The 16,000-nt window shown below is 41.7% G+C and overlaps 1 protein-coding gene across 2 annotated transcripts in view; it reads right to left on the bottom strand.

Annotated features, from left to right (window-relative positions):
* cdkl5 (cyclin dependent kinase like 5) overlaps nucleotides 1–16,000 on the bottom strand; it is a 144,350-nt gene that overhangs the window by 50,323 nt on the left and 78,027 nt on the right. For both annotated transcript variants that reach the window (XM_061234360.1, XM_061234361.1), the window contains exon 4: nucleotides 751–796. In XM_061234360.1, the coding sequence (XP_061090344.1) occupies nucleotides 751–796 (46 nt within the window). The remainder of the gene's footprint in view (nucleotides 1–750; nucleotides 797–16,000) is intronic.

Genomic DNA, 16,000 nt, shown 5'->3' with positions numbered 1-16,000 from the left:
CATGTAGGTTTGGATTTTTTTTCTCCCTTAATAATAAAAACCTTCATTTAAAAACTGCATTTTGTGTTTACTTGTGTTGTTTTTGACTAATATTTAAATTTGTTTGATGATCTGAAACATTTAAGTGTGACAAACATGCAAAAAAATAAGAAATCAGGAAGGGGGCAAACACTTTTTCACACCACTGTACACACACATACATACAGACATACATACATAGTAATTCCCCAGCTAGTTTAGTTCAGGAACACAAAGTCAAATTTGGTAGCTATATCAATAACTTATAAAAAAAATTAAAAAAAAACTTTCCGTACTGGAAATAATTTAATTTAGAAAATGGCTGTAGTTTATTTTGGTGCTTGGTTCAGATGGTATAAAAACATCTAAATGAACTAGTTGTTTCTGATCATTGGTTCATGTATTTTATGAAACTACAATACTTGTGCAATCTAAACCTATCCAGCCAAAATCACCCTTTTTATCTGTGATGCCTCCCCTTAAATCATGTAGCTACAGCTGCACACAGCACATGTATCCATCATGAGAAAAATGTATTGTGGTCCGATACAGGACTGAACCGTCGCTGGCAAACACAGCTGACCCGTACAGCGTCATGACAGGATTAATTGAGATACATCAGGTACAGGAGTTGTCAGCCGTGTGTTTGGAGAGTTGGAAGTGGTGTGAAGGTTTTTGGAGAGCTTGCATTTTTACAGTCCATCCACAGCCACAACGATGGGTCTCCCTTACCTTCGCTGTCCTTAAACTTCTTAATGGCCACAATTTCATTTGTCTCCTGCAACACAGGCAGAGCAACTAATTACAAACAAACACTTGGGCACAAGGAGGCTATTACCAGGCACTTAAGAGGGAATTTCCAATATTAGTGGGAAAGGGAAAGCACAGATTGGATTGCATTCATTTCAAAGTGGGTCTTCCCTCTTCCCACAGAAATGGAATATACAGATATATAAATATATTTTAAATATGGAAAAATACAATGATGAATATATTTCCCAGGAGTGTTTCAAAAAATATTTTTCAATATCTGAAAGTGACAATAATTTGTATGTTTGCTGAAACAATGTTCTCCATAATGCTCCTCCATGTGGTAAATTGCAGATTCCTAGCTGTTTTTAAAGCATATTTGTATGCATTTTGGTTTCACCAAAATGTATAGAACTTTTTATACATAGCCACTCAGTACTTTAACCATGTGTGAATTGCTTGATTACAAATCTAAAATTGTGAAGCTATTGCAGGGGGCACTGTATATAATAATAATATACGTATGACCAGTATATTCCATTTGAGTAAGGGTACTCCCACAGTACTTGGGTGCCAAAACAAAACGCTGCCTAAAGATCACTCTCTTAACAAACAAGAATGACACAACTGTGACTCTTAAACCATACGCGTAATGGAAGGCCTTATCCTGGGTGACTCCACAGCATATACAAAGCTTTCAAAGACGATTATATATTTCACTGCGTGAAGAAATATGTTAACAGATGCAGTTTCTGTCCTTCACTGGAGGGCTCCACATAAGTTTCCGGAATTTCAACAAACACCAAAATTTGTAGTAAATATTAAATTTAGTACATAAGAAAACATACAATTATAGTAGAAACATGCATACAGTAGTAATTCCATGCGTGTGTGTATGTGTGGGCGTGTGCTTGATATGAGACTATGAGCGTGTGATCATGGGTGTGTAGGCTAAAACAGATAGGAAAGGAGGAGAAAGAGAAGAGAGAAGGTGAAAGAGAAAGCAAGATAGAGAAATAAAAGAAAACTGACTAATGCATAAGGGTAGACCTTAACCTGTGTAAAGTCAATGTGGTCAAAATACCAAGTTTTCCCCCAAAAGAACTTGTTGGTGTTTTCTCTTCACTTTATGCGCCGATTTGCAAAGTGATTGTGTCACTTGGAACAGGGAATTTTGGACCATTCAGGGAGAGTTTGCGTCACTGCCTAGTCATTACGTGTCACTCACAGGGGTGGTATCTCATGCACTTAGTAACGGATACAGACTATCAGTTACACTGTGTCAGGAACCCGTAGCTTCAAACCGCTTTTCACAAGTCTGTGGAACATCAACAGTTGACACCACGGACACATTGTCCATATTTCTTACAGTCTATCAGCAGGACCTGCATCGCCAGATATTTGCAGAGGTTAGGCTCTGCGCGCAAGGGCAAAGCGGTGGTCGATTCAACCACAACCTGAACCTGTGGGTGACCGGTGGTTTTGCAGACCCAGCTAGACCCTCAACACTGCATAGCTGCCTGGATGGTTCTGTTGATAAGGCCAGCCCTTGGGAACCCATGTGCAGACATAAGTTCATCCGAATTAGCTGCTAATTAGCTCTTAATTGAGCTGTAGCATGAGAAGCACTGAAGGGAGGAAGGATTCATGAACCCCATAATGGATGGTAGAGGATACTGTACTTCCCTCTAGGGTTTTCAGAGCACCTGTCCCTGGTTATGCACTTTGTTGCACGTTGATCTGGATAAGAGCGTCTGCCAAATGCCTTTAACGTAACGTTATGTAATGTAATGAAGCTACAACAAGGTAGCTTCAATCATGTCAGTTGTTTGAACCATTGTCTTAATTTTTCGCTCACTAGCAGATACAATTATCAGTTCAAATCTATTTTTTTGTCATGAGGACTCATTCTCCGCTCACGGTTATATTACTGACAGCTGATAACGGACGGTGCGATTAATTCAATTATTTATTTATCGACAGTCAAATGCAAAATGCAGTCCAAATTGCGGCTAATGCACGGTTACTATAGACTCTGGGAAACCAAGGCTGACAAACAAAAAAATTCAATCAGCCAAAGCTGAGTGGGTTAAATTGAAAATAAAAATGGTGATGCATATCAGTGCTTGTTCTCCAGCAACTTAACAAATGACAGGAATGGTCTGGAACAAACACTGCCATACATAGGGGCTTACGTTTGGGTTACTGGACCTTCAATGTACATGGGTGCGCTAGCTTTTCTCCCTCATGCTACAGTGCTGAGAGTGTATTTACCAAACATGATCGTTCAATACTGTGGATGCTCACATCGTTATCGTTACAGTTATAGTATTGTGGAAGGACCTTTAGGCAGAGATCCCTCAGACCAGGTTTGTGCAGCGAAGGCACTCTTTTCATCATATCTCATCGCATTTATAGCATAAACACGTGACTGCCTAGCATGGGGTGGCAGGGGCACTGTGGTTTAAAAAAGGCCAGAACAGCATTTCTTCCAATCTCTGACAGCTGCTGAAGACTTTAAGTGCTGGCTTCACTCATTAGTGGTCACCACACCAGGGGTACATGCAAATACAATCTTAGGCAAGGATCATGTGTATAATGACCATCCGTGTATGCGATCTATCACTTTCATTAACCATTTGACCATAAAGACATTACAACCTCTATTTACTGTTACATTTTTAAATATGTCGCTAGCCAAATTCTGCCCAATAATTTCTGAAAAACAGTTCAGCACATGGGTCTTAAATTTTGAAATCATTTTAAAATAAGATTTTGACCTCACCACAGTAGTTGTCAACCTAATGTATAGTGAGTGTATTACACATGGAGGTGCAGTGCATGGTACAACTAATGAGAGCTGAAGACACCAAAGAAACTAATATGTGATTGATGTTGGTGAGATGTCGGCCATATGTCATTGCCCAAATGTGGTCCCTTACCATTCTGTTCTCTCTGCTTTTTACCTGCCTGAATAAAGAAAAAGGAGGGCAGCATGTCCTGCTCTCCTTTTAGAAAAAACAACTATATTGGTGCTTTTTATGCAACCATAGGTGGATAAAATTGATAATAAATCTGCACGTCAGACAATTTCACTGGGAAGAATGACACGGTGTCATCAAATTCAAATACAACTACATGTGATGTAATTCTATGGTGATAGAACAGTGATAGGGGATAATCAAATCTGGCCCACAAACCCAAACCCAGCCCTGGTTTTCTTTTCTCCCGGGTAAATAGTGCTACCGATTGGCCGGACTGTCTTCACACCTAAATTCCAAGTAAAGGGAGGGTGGAAAAGCAGCAGTTCTCAGCCCTCCAGGACCATGATTTGATGAAGCCTGTTTAAGGCCACAACAGAAGCCACAATGGTTCTGGAACGCGTGCTAGCCACTCCCCAGTGTTCACCGTGCACCCGTACACTGCATCACAGCGCGTGTAACATATGGCCAGTGTTACGCTGCAGCCCAACACAAGACTCGCTCGGAGATCCAGAAGCGACTCAAAAACCACACAAGAAGGAGAGCCAGCCGTGTGCAAATACAGATACAACCACGGCACACTGCCATATGCAACGTTCCCAGTACACCAGGGACCCATGTTTCAACACGCCTGATATAGCAGGTGTTCGATCACCACAAGGGGAACCACCCAAAGCCAATGCATTAATTATGAAGGTGTGGTTAATTTTGACTTACTGCAGACATTATATTTGGTTAGCAGATTTGTCTAGAGCAGACTTACTGCATCACGAATCCAGAGCAACTTCAGTGCATAAGTGCATAATCATTCCTGTCAGTTATAAGAGTGCCAGACCTGTACCAGAAAGTCAATATGCAACATCACTAAAGTGCTAAATGCATGGTACAATATAAATAGTATAAGCTGGCATATGAATGAACATAATATTTTCTTACGGTAGTACACTGAGAAACATGGACATAGGGTGAACAGAGATGGGGGGGGGGGTTCAATCCCAAGGAAATTAAATGAATTTCCCACAATTCTAATTTTATATATGAAAACTATTTGTATAAAAATTTGGAAGAGAGATTTGAGCACTGCATTGACATTTGAATTCATACAAGGTGTGAGTCAATGCTATAAGTGACTTGATATTCAAGTGATAGGGTGTTTTGCTCTAAGTTTTAGCACACCTCGACTATGCTATGATGATCTCTTACGACTGCTGAGACTGACCAAATCTATTAGTGTGACCCCAACGCCAAAAAACCACAGCAACATATCTCCCCCTGAAGCCTGGGTTATACTTTCCGCATGGATGAACGCACGTTATTTCGATGACGTCAAATCTCAACGAACATGCGTTTGGAGCATTTACACTGTTTGCAGTTGTGTCTCCATAGCATTAATTTCATTTCTCTTTATTTAATCTCAGAGACGCAATGAGAGCAGGTGCCCTCTTTTACAAGAGTGCTCATGTACACATGTACAGAGCAAACTGGTATTATTCAAACTTGAGTTGTGGTACGTTATTTCCACGTGTTATTTCCGTGTAGTTATAACATTTTGGCCGTGCACAGAACGGCAAGAGACCCTCGCACAGGGGCGTGTCTGCTGATGTGACATCATCAAGCTTTATAAAGAAATGTTACACGTATATATGGGATGAAAAAGCAAACTGCGTTGGTGGGGTATATCATGTCTCCCAAAATACTAATTACGATACAAGTGGAGCAGCGTTGGTGGGATAGCGTGAGATAAAATCTGAGTGTGTGTATGGGGCCTAAAGTTCCTCATTACAGATTTTGGCTAAATCAGCTAAGCTACAGGTACAAAGGTACTTCGCCTATTAATAATATCAGCCCCATATTGTTCAGTCTAATTAAAGCCATTAGTAATTTCATTGTGCCTCTGTGCTGAAACTGCCACGACTATCATATGAACATTATTAAAATTTTAATTACATCACTTTTTAAAATTAAATTTTTACTTTAGACACATTACATACATTTATACAGGTGGGTAACTCATTTAGGGCAAGGTGAAGAAAGTTGTATAAATAATGGTATAGCAGCAATAACTAGGAGCTCTGAGATCAGATCCTGATTGTGAGTGCCAACTGTGTGAATGCTGTGTCAGAGCTCACTATTAGTTCTGACTGTGTCAGTGCTGACTGTGTGAGTTCTATGTCAGTGTTGAATATATCAGGTCTGTGTCAGTGTTGACTGTGTGAGTTCTGTGTCAGTGCTGACTGTGTGAGTGTGTGTCAGTGTTGAATATATCAGATCTGTGTTAGTGCTGACTGTTTGGAGTTCTGTGTCAGTGCTGACTGTGCGAGTGTGTGTCAGTGTTGAATATATCAGATCTGTGTTAGTGCTGACTGTGTGAGTTCTGTGTCAGTGTTGAATACATCAGGTCTGTGTCAGTGCTGACCGTGTGAGTTCTGTGTCAGTGCTGACTACGTGAGTGTGTGTCAGTGTTGAATATATCAGATCTGAGTTAGTGCTGACTGTGTGAGTGTGTGTCAGTGTTCAATACATCAGGTCTGTGTCAGTGTTGAATATATCAGGTCTGTGTCAGTGCTGACTGTGTGAGTTCTGTGTTAGTGTTGAATATATCAGGTCTGTGTCAGTGCTGACTGTGTGAGTTCTGTGTCAGTGCTGACTGTGTGAGTTCTGTGTTAGTGCTGACTGTGTGAGTTCTGTGTTAGTGCTGACTGTGTGAGTTCTGTGTCAGTGCTGACTGTGTGAGTGTGTGTCAGTGTTGAATATATCAGGTCTGTGTCAGTGCTGACTGTGTGAGTTCTGTGTTAGTGCTGACTATGTGAGTGTGTGTCAGTGTTGAATATATCAGATCTGTGTCAGTGCTGACTGCGTGAGTTCTGTGTCAGTGTTGAATATATCAGTTATATCTGTGGCAGTTAGAACATCAGTTAAAACATGAATATCCATCACGAAACATGACAGCTTCCCAATGGATTTTGGGAATAAAAAAAAACACATATATTTATACATTAAAGATTATATTTAGCCTTCCAACAGTTTAGGGACCAATGAAACATTTGAATAGACCACATTTTTTTGCTCTTTGTGGTCAGAAAGGATACATTTGGAATGACCTATTGGATTCCTCTTGTTTCAAATGAGCGATATGAAGCTAAGTTGTACCAGGCCTCATTTGGCCATATTCGGTCTTTTGTACTATATGTCTGCTGCTGACTGCCCTTAACCAAGATAAGCATGCATAGACCACAGGCGATCATGAGGAGGAGCGTGGCTTGTTATACTCTTGTCCCAATTTCCAAACCAATCACAATTCATGCAACCAAACCTTGAATTTTAATGAGATGTCTAGAGAGACCTGACTGAGAGGATGAATCAGACACCGCTCTCAACAGGCCCCGGCAAAAAATAGCATATTAGAAAAATAAATGTATAGAAAAGTTGAACAAGGGGTGCTTATTCATGGTACTGAGTCTAAATGCAGCGACAAAGTTTTTTTCTTCAAAGTTTCTAAAAAGTCGCACCATTAAAATTATTCCCACCATGGTAACCGTTTATCATCTGCGTATTTGATAAAAGGGGCATTAGGGTTCACACAGGGTATGAGGCTGATGCACCTGTTCTTGTAGCCAGGGGACTTGCTCTAATGCTTCAAAAATGCATGCGATTGGCCGGGTGCAACAAGAAGCTGTGGGCTACTGCAAGGGTGGTGGGCTGTTACAATGACACAACGAATACGCTAGGCAGAACTTCACAAGCCTATACTGTTCAATATAAAACAGAATTCCAAATTCATTTCCTGAAAGGACAGAAATTAACATGACCTCAACCCTGCTTAGTGCTATTGAGGTAAAGCCAGTGCAAAAACAGGCCCAATTCACAATAGGAAAGTGTGCAAGTGAAGCCGCGCTAATGAAGAAAGCTGCTGATATAGACAAGGCCGTGAGAGAGCATCCTTCATCATGAGAAAGTGTGCGATTAAAGCAGCAAATGAAAGCTCTCTCTCATCAGCCTCGTCTATTTCAGGAACCGCACACAATGCATTGTTTCCTCTCAATGGGCAGCTCCCACATGCCTCAAAACATACAGGAAAACAGCCACTTGAAATTTTGCAGGCAAATGTAGCTCACAGACAGCGGCTTTCTGAAGTCAAATGTATGGTGGGATCCTCAGAGAACTGAGGCCCCTCCGCTCCCTCCGTGCAAAAATAGACAGGGACGGAGTTTGAGTCATGGAGAGCGGAGATTAACGAGGAGGACCAAGAGAGACACAAGAGGGAATTTGAGAGAGGGAAAGGAAAGAGGAGGAGGGAGTGAGAGAGACGAAGAATCAGAGAGAAAAAACTAAAATTTTAAGACGGAGCAGTCGAATAACAGAGAGGTTTGGAGAGAGAGAAAATCAGTGGGAGAGAGAAAGAGTGTGGGTGAAGGAGAGAAAATCAGAGTGAGAGAGACAGAGAAAAAGAGATATCATTGTGCCCACTGGGAAAACAGCAGCTCAGTGGAGCCAGACAGCATTGTGTGTTTGCAGAGTAGAGCTGTCCACAGCTACAACAGCACATCTGTTTCCGGGGGAGTGGCTAAGATAGCTAAATCACAACAGCAGCAGCCCTAAGACAGGAGTAAGGAGCAAGTAGAGGGCTCAACACACATGGTCATTCCAATCACTTATTAGTGTGATTGAGAAGCAACCCACTATTGTTATCTGAAAGTTTTAACTATTATTCTGCCGTTTTTTTGTACGCCTACTCCTCTCACAGTTTCTGAGGTATCAACACCATACCAACTGGAAAATGACCGGCTTAATCCCGAATGGTGTACTTGTTCACAGCTTGTCAATATTAAATTCAGAGATATTTAAGGTTTTCCAGGGAAAAAAATATATAAATGAATGCAGGAATGTTCAGTTTCTACAGGTGGAATAATTTTTTTTTTTTAAACTGCCATTACTCTCTCAATTGTTACAATACACACATATACTAGCCTATACATCAAAATGTTCAGATACACTCAGTGACTGCTTTATTAGGTACACCAGTACATCAGCTTATAAATGCAAATATTTAAACTCCATAGTATTAGCAGTAGTGGCAATAGTCCATCAATTTGCCACAATCACACTCATTTTCTTGAGGAAATGCACAACTCTAGTTTTATCCTTTCCGATCCTCCACTGACCTGAAAATCAATTAAGGTCCGCCGTGTTTAAAGGCTTCATCCACATCACTATTCTCTTTCTGGTTTTGGTATCTAAAATGGCCAGCGTTCACAAAGAGCAGTGATGGAGGCATAGGTGCTGGAACGACCCAAAACTTACTGGAGCTGACAGCGTGGTTGAGTGACTACGCTCCCGTACACATCATCACGGATGTTCACGTTTTGGGACTGGTATTCAACAGTTCTTCATGTTATTTATTTATAGATATATATATATATATATACATACAGAGTACTGTGCAGAAGTCTTAGGCACCTGTATAACATTCTGTACAGATAAGATTCTTTCAAAAATAATTCAACGAAAGGTCCTAAATAAACATACTATACATTAAATAACATAAAATTTTTGTAAATTGGCAGAATAGTTAAAAACTGAATCAAATCAATATTTTTTGGGATCACCATTCGGCGTTAGAACTGCATCAGTTCTCTGAGATAGTCAACGCTGTCCTGCAGGTCTATAGGACAATCAGCAGGGAGGTTGTTCGAAGAGAACTTGCCACACTTCTTCTGTAGACTTTGGTTGGCTCCTTGCTTCTGATCTCAGACAGCCGTGATCACGTTTTTATGTAAAAAGTTGTCAATTGCTGACAGTAATATGTTACTTTTAAAAATTAAATACAAAAATGTTTCAGTAAAATTACATCTTTTGGAAAATGAATATTTGCATATCTTCTATATTCTTTTATACTAACACACACACAAAAAATAGACATATATATAATAAAGAATAGGGTGTCTAAGACCTCGACACAGTACTGTAGGTTCAACAAATTCACACCATTTCAAGGGACATATGCTGTTATTTGAAACTTCTCGCTGTAACAACCACAACCCCCAATTTTCGATAAATTACGAGAAAAAAGGATGACAGTTTTTTATTAATTACAAAAATTATATTGAGATGGCAGGCTCTGTCATGTTTGTCACTGTCAGCTTTCCAAAACATTCCCAAACACAGTGCATGAGAACCTGGAGCGAGGGGGGGGCTTCAATGTCAGCATGTTCACAGTGAAGGGGGAGGAATAAGCAGTGTTTTGGTTTGAGGGTTTTTGTTGCTGCAATTCCTATCTTGACTGGTAGGAGTCCGAAATTACCTATTGTACCTTTAATTAAATTAATTTCCGAACTGACAAAAATAAAATGGAACGGACTCTAAACCCTGATTAGTATTCATCTGCGCAGAGGGGGCAGGGTCACTGCAATAGCAGATCAATCAACAGCAGAACATGAACAAGAAATCTTTAAAATGAAGGGAGACTCATGAGCCTTGTATCCAATCCACCATTTTATGTTACTACATTCAATGCATTGTTTTTTTGAAAGCACCGCTTTTACATGGCTTAAAACAATGAAAATACACAAACTCCAGTCCAGGAGGGCTGCAGAGTCTGTACGTTTCCGGCACTTAAGTCACTGTTCGGCTAAAGACTACAAACCTACGAAGCTACCTGCTGACTGAAAAGCAATGTCAAAAACCTGCTGACAGGATGAATGGCGATCCCGGACTAGAGTTTCAGCCCATTGCTTGAAAAATAATTTGATTTATTTTAGAAGAGAACGCCGCTGTGCTTTCATGCGCGTGTCCAACCCGCAGGGGGCCTAGGGGCCGGCTTCAGCTGGAGGTCCGTGCTCGCAGAGGACTGAACAGGAAGCAGGAGGCTGGGGGCTTGTCAGGAGCCATGATATCACGAACAGATTCAATGGCAGGATGCCCGGACCTAATTTCCTGTAGCTGCTGACACAACAGAGACAACAGTAAATAGGGGCGAAAGAAAAGGCTGTCCTTTGATAACACCACAAGGAGCAATTCCCTAAAACTGCCGCCATCTTCACAGTCTCTCAGTGAGACCAATGCCCATGGAAAAGACAAATGCTACTTCAGTGAGAGCAAACCTCGAACGTACCGTACTACTGGCTAGCAGTCACACCAACATGTTAACACAAATCACAGAATACTCAACCAACACTATATCTGCGCAACAGTGAATGCTCATTTACGCAATCGCACCAATCACTCAACGCTCAACAACACTTTACCAATGGTCCGCTGAACACAGTGCACATTATATTGAACACTCAACAACACAACGATACAGAAACACTGAACACGGGCCAACACAGTCACACCTTTGTAAGCACACGTTAAAGGCTATCTCCAATTACAATCTGTATTCATCTGTTGAGAAATGCAAGATGAATGACTGCAGGCTATTCTGGCTCATCGAATCAGTTTGTGTGGTGGAGCAAAGCCTCATGGTTGATATTAGCAATGCATAAATCCAAGAATTATGTCCTAACCTATATTAAAGAGGAGAAGAAAAAAGTACCCAACAGAATCCACAGCTGTGTAGGACTATATAAATATTTACGGACGTGTCACTAGAACTGGAGAGGATGTCACACAAAATCATTCTGAATGAGAACAAAATCAGAATGCAAAGGCCTTCACTTAACTAATCCACAGCTGAAATGCATTTGCCACATCAACAGACAGTTTACCTCAGGCTAAAATTAATTTTGCATGGAAATAGCTGGACATCGCACTAAAGAATGCATACTTTTGAAAGATTAATTCCTTGGCGCAGTGGAGTGGAAACTGACAATTTAAAAAGGGCTGTATGTACTGGGTTTCTAGAGCACAGAGAAAGAAAATAGTATGAACATGTAAATAGAGAGCGCTTCATGAACAGCCTCTGGCCAATTTCACTTTCGGAAGCAGGGGCATGGTATCCATGTCATCATTTGTGTTCTACAGATAAGAATGCACCAGGGAATATGAGAGAGACGGTGTGTATCAGGCCATTATGCTCATTAGCCTTGTCAATATCAATTAGGAAAACTATACTTTCCATATCTAAATCTTCAGCAGTAGTGAATTCATTCATTCATTCATTATCCTAACCCGCTTATCCTGAACAGGGTCGCAGGGGGGCTGGAGCCTATCCCAGCATACATTGGGCGAAAGGCAGGAATACACCCTGGACAGGTCGCCAGTCCATCACGCATGTGAGGGCGACATGACTCAGGCAGTAAGAGCAGTCGCCTGGCAGTCGGGTTGCCGGTTCGATCCCCCGCCCGGGCTGTGTCGAGGTGTCCCTGAGCAAGACACCTAACCCCTAAATGCTCCTGACGAGCCTTGCATGGCAGCCAATCGCCGTTGGTGTGTGAGTGTGTGTATGAATGGGTGAATGAGAAGCATCAATTGTACAGTGCTTTGGATAAAGGCACTATATAAATGCCAACCATTTACCATCACAGGGCTCACACACACAAACAGTCAGGTCCATAAATATTGGGACATCGACACAATTCTCATCTTTTTGGCTCTATACACCACCACAATGGATCTGAAATGAAACTAAGTTTGTCCCATTACTTTTGGTCCCTTAAAAAGTGGGAGGCACATATAGAAACTGTTGTAATTCCTACACTGTTCACCTGATTTGGATGTAAATACCCTCAAATTAAAGCTGAAAGTCTGCAGTTAAAGCATATTTGTTCATTTAATTTCAAATCCATTGTGGTGGTGTATAGAGCCAAAAAGAGGAGAATTTTGTCAATGTCCCAATATTTATGGACCTGACTGTACCTACGGGCAATTTAGACTCTCCAATCAGCCTAACCTGCATGTCTTTGGACAGTGGGAGGAAACCGGTGTACCCGGAGGAAACCCACGCAAACAAAGGGAGAACATGCAAACTCCACAGAGAGGCCCCAGCCGACGGGGATTCGAAGCCAGGACCTCCTTGCTGTGAGGCGGCAGGAAAAAAAGATAAAAACATCTTAATTAAATCTTCATCACATACATACATACTGCAGGGCTCATCCTGTTAAAACTTTCAGATCCAAGAATGCCATATGGCACTCAAGTGTAACTAAGCAAAACTACTGTAAAATATGGCACTCTCAACTGTATACGTTTTCAATCAAAATGACTGCTATACAAGTGTTCTGAGCCCCTACTAAAACCCTACTAAATTTTCTCAACTTTCCCAATTTTCTCAACCAAAGCCAAAACCCATTGGGATTTGGGTGGAGCTATCACAACAGATTTGATCCGGCCTGCAAAAATGACGTAGCTAACATCCTAAATCAGTTGTACTGGCCTCTGTATCTAACCAATAGCTAACCATTATATCAAGGATGCATAGTAAATAAAATGATTGTGAACATGACCAATAAACCAGGAGGAATGAATTGGTCATTTTTGGAATGTTATCTGCACAGACTCCGTCTAGCTGGCACCGTCGGTATACCAAGGGACGCTGTATCAGCTGTTTTAGAACCTTAAGTAGATCACCCTGATCAATTTTGCAGCCTGAATCAAATTTATTAGCCGAAGTAAGGACTAGGTCATTTTAGAATCTTCGTCTTCACATATTCTAGCTAGCAGGCAACTTATTTAGAATGTTAGATACGTCACCCAGATCATTTTTGCAGCCCGGATCAAATTTGTTGTGACAGAGCCACTTCATATTGGGCTTGGGACTGAAAGGGTTAAGGCACTGACTGTCGACTGAGCAATGCAGGCTGGTGCGTAATTGCCAATGGCTCCACCCAGGGAAGGACGGTTTAAGACGGTCGTCATAACAATGTCTCTGTGCACAAGCGACCTCTGCTTGTGGATTGGGCTTTTCGAGTTGCACAGTAAATGTTTTCCTCAAACTCTCATCTAGCTGAGCTGACTTGTTGACTGTGGTGTGATAAGAGGCAGCAGTGACATCATGTGCTTTGGAGGAGAGCAGGAGCATGAGCTGGCATTCCAGATTGGAAAGAAAATGGGGGAAATTCTTGTGTCATGATATATATGAATATATGTACAGTGGTGTGAGAAAGTGTTTGCCCCCTTCCTGATTTCTTATTTTTTGCATGTTTGTCACACTTAAATGTTTTAGATCATCAAACAAATTTAAATATTAGTCAAAGACAACACAAGTAAACACAAAATGCAGTTTTTAAATGAAGGTTTTTATTATTAAGGGAGAAAAAAAATCCAAACCTACATGGCCCTGTGTGAAAAAGTGATTGCCCCCTAAACCTAATAACTGGTTGGGCCACCCTTAGCAGCAACAACTGCAATCAAGCGTTTGCGATAACTTGCAATGAGTCTCTTACAGCGCTGGGGAGGAATTTAGGCCCACTCATCCCAGAATTGTTGTAATTCAGCCACATTGGAGGGTTTTCGAGCATGAACCGCCTTTTTAAACTCATGCCACAGCATCTCAATAGGATTCAGGTCAGGACTTTGACTAGGCCACTCCAAAGTCTTCATTTTGTTTTTCTTCAGCCATTCAGAGGTGGACTTGCCGGTGTGTTTTCGATCATTGTCCTGCTGCAGAACCCAAGTTTGTTTCAGCTTGAGGTCACGAACAGATGGCCGGATATTCTCTTTCAGGATATTTTGGTAGACAGCAGAATTCATGGTTCCATTTATCACAGCAAGTCTTCCAGGTCCTTAAGCAGCAAAACAGACCATCACACTACCACCACCATATTTTACTGTTGGTATGATGTTCTTTTTCTGAAATGCGGTGTTACTTTTACGCCAGATGTAATGGGACACACACCTTCCAAAAAGTTCAACTTTTGTCTCGTCAGACAGAGTATTTTCCCAAAAGTCTTGGGGAACATCAAGATGTTTTCTGGCAAAATTTAGACGAGCCTTAATGTTCTTTTTGCTCAGCAGTGGTTTTCGTCTTGGAACTCTGCCATGCAGGCCATTTTTGCCCAGTCTCTTTCTTATGGTGGAGTCATGAACACTGACCTTAACTGAGGCAAGTGAGGCCTGCAGTTCTTTGGATGTTGTTGTGGGGTCTTTTGTGACCTCTTGGATGAGTCGTCGCTGCGCTCTTGGGGTAATTTTGGTCGGCCGGCCACTCCTGGGAAGGTTCACCACTGTTCCATGTTTTCGCCATTTGTGGATAATGGCTCTCACTGTGGTTCGCTGGAGTCCCAAAGCTTTAGAAATGGCTTTATAACCTTTTCCAGACTGATAGATCTCAATTACTTTCTTTCTCATTTGTTCCTGAATTTCTTTAGATATCGGCATGATGTCTAATGGCTTTTGAGGATCATTTGGTCTACTTCACTTTGTCAGGCAGGTCCTATTTAAGTGATTTCTTGATTGAGAACAGGTGTGGCAGTAATCAGGCCTGGGTGTGGCTAGAGAAATTGAACTCAGGGTTGATAAACCACAGTTAAGTTATGTTTTAACAGGGGGGGGCAATCACTTTTTCACACAGGGCCATGTAGGTTTGGATTTTTTTTCTCCCTTAATAATAAAAACCTTCATTTAAAAACTGCATTTTGTGTTTACTTGTGTTGTCTTTGACTAATATTTAAATTTGTTTGATGATCTGAAACATTTAAGTGTGACAAACATGCAAAAAAATAAGAAATCAGGAAGGGGGCAAACACTTTTTCACACCACTGTATATGTATATGAATTCACATTAGGTTACATTTTGTCATTTAGCAGACACTCATCCAGAGCAATATGTTTTACATACAATTAATTGACACAGCTACTATAGATATTTACTGGAGCAGTTCAGGTTAAGTAGATGGCACAAGGGTACATCGGGGTGACAGTAGCTCAGGAGGTTGTCTGGCAGGTGATGCCCTGCGTGTGACAAAGTGTCCCTCAGCAACACCTCCATCCATCCATCCATCGTCACCCGCTTATCCGGGTCGCGGTGGCAGTAGGCAAAGCCGGGTATTCCAGGTGTCCCTCTCCCTAGCAACGCATTCCAGCTCCTCCTGGGGGATCCCCTAGGCGTTCCCAGGCCAGGAGAGATATATAATCTCTCCAGCGGGCTCTGGGTCTACCCCGGGGTCTCCGCCCAGTTGGACGAGCCTGGAAAACCTCCAAAGGGAGGCGCACGGGAGACATCCTGATCAGATGCCCGAACCACCTCAATTGGCTCCTTTCAACGCGAAGGAGCAGCGGCTCTACTCTGAGCTCCCTCCGGATGTCCGAGCTCCTCACCCTATCTCTAAGGCTGAGCCCAGCCACCCTACGGAGGAAGCTCATTTTGGCCGCTT

This window comes from Conger conger, chromosome 3, assembly GCF_963514075.1.
Source record: "Conger conger chromosome 3, fConCon1.1, whole genome shotgun sequence".
Taxonomy (NCBI): domain Eukaryota; kingdom Metazoa; phylum Chordata; class Actinopteri; order Anguilliformes; family Congridae; genus Conger; species Conger conger.
Note: the sequence above shows the minus strand (reverse complement) of the source record. Positions and strands in the feature narration are given on the sequence as shown.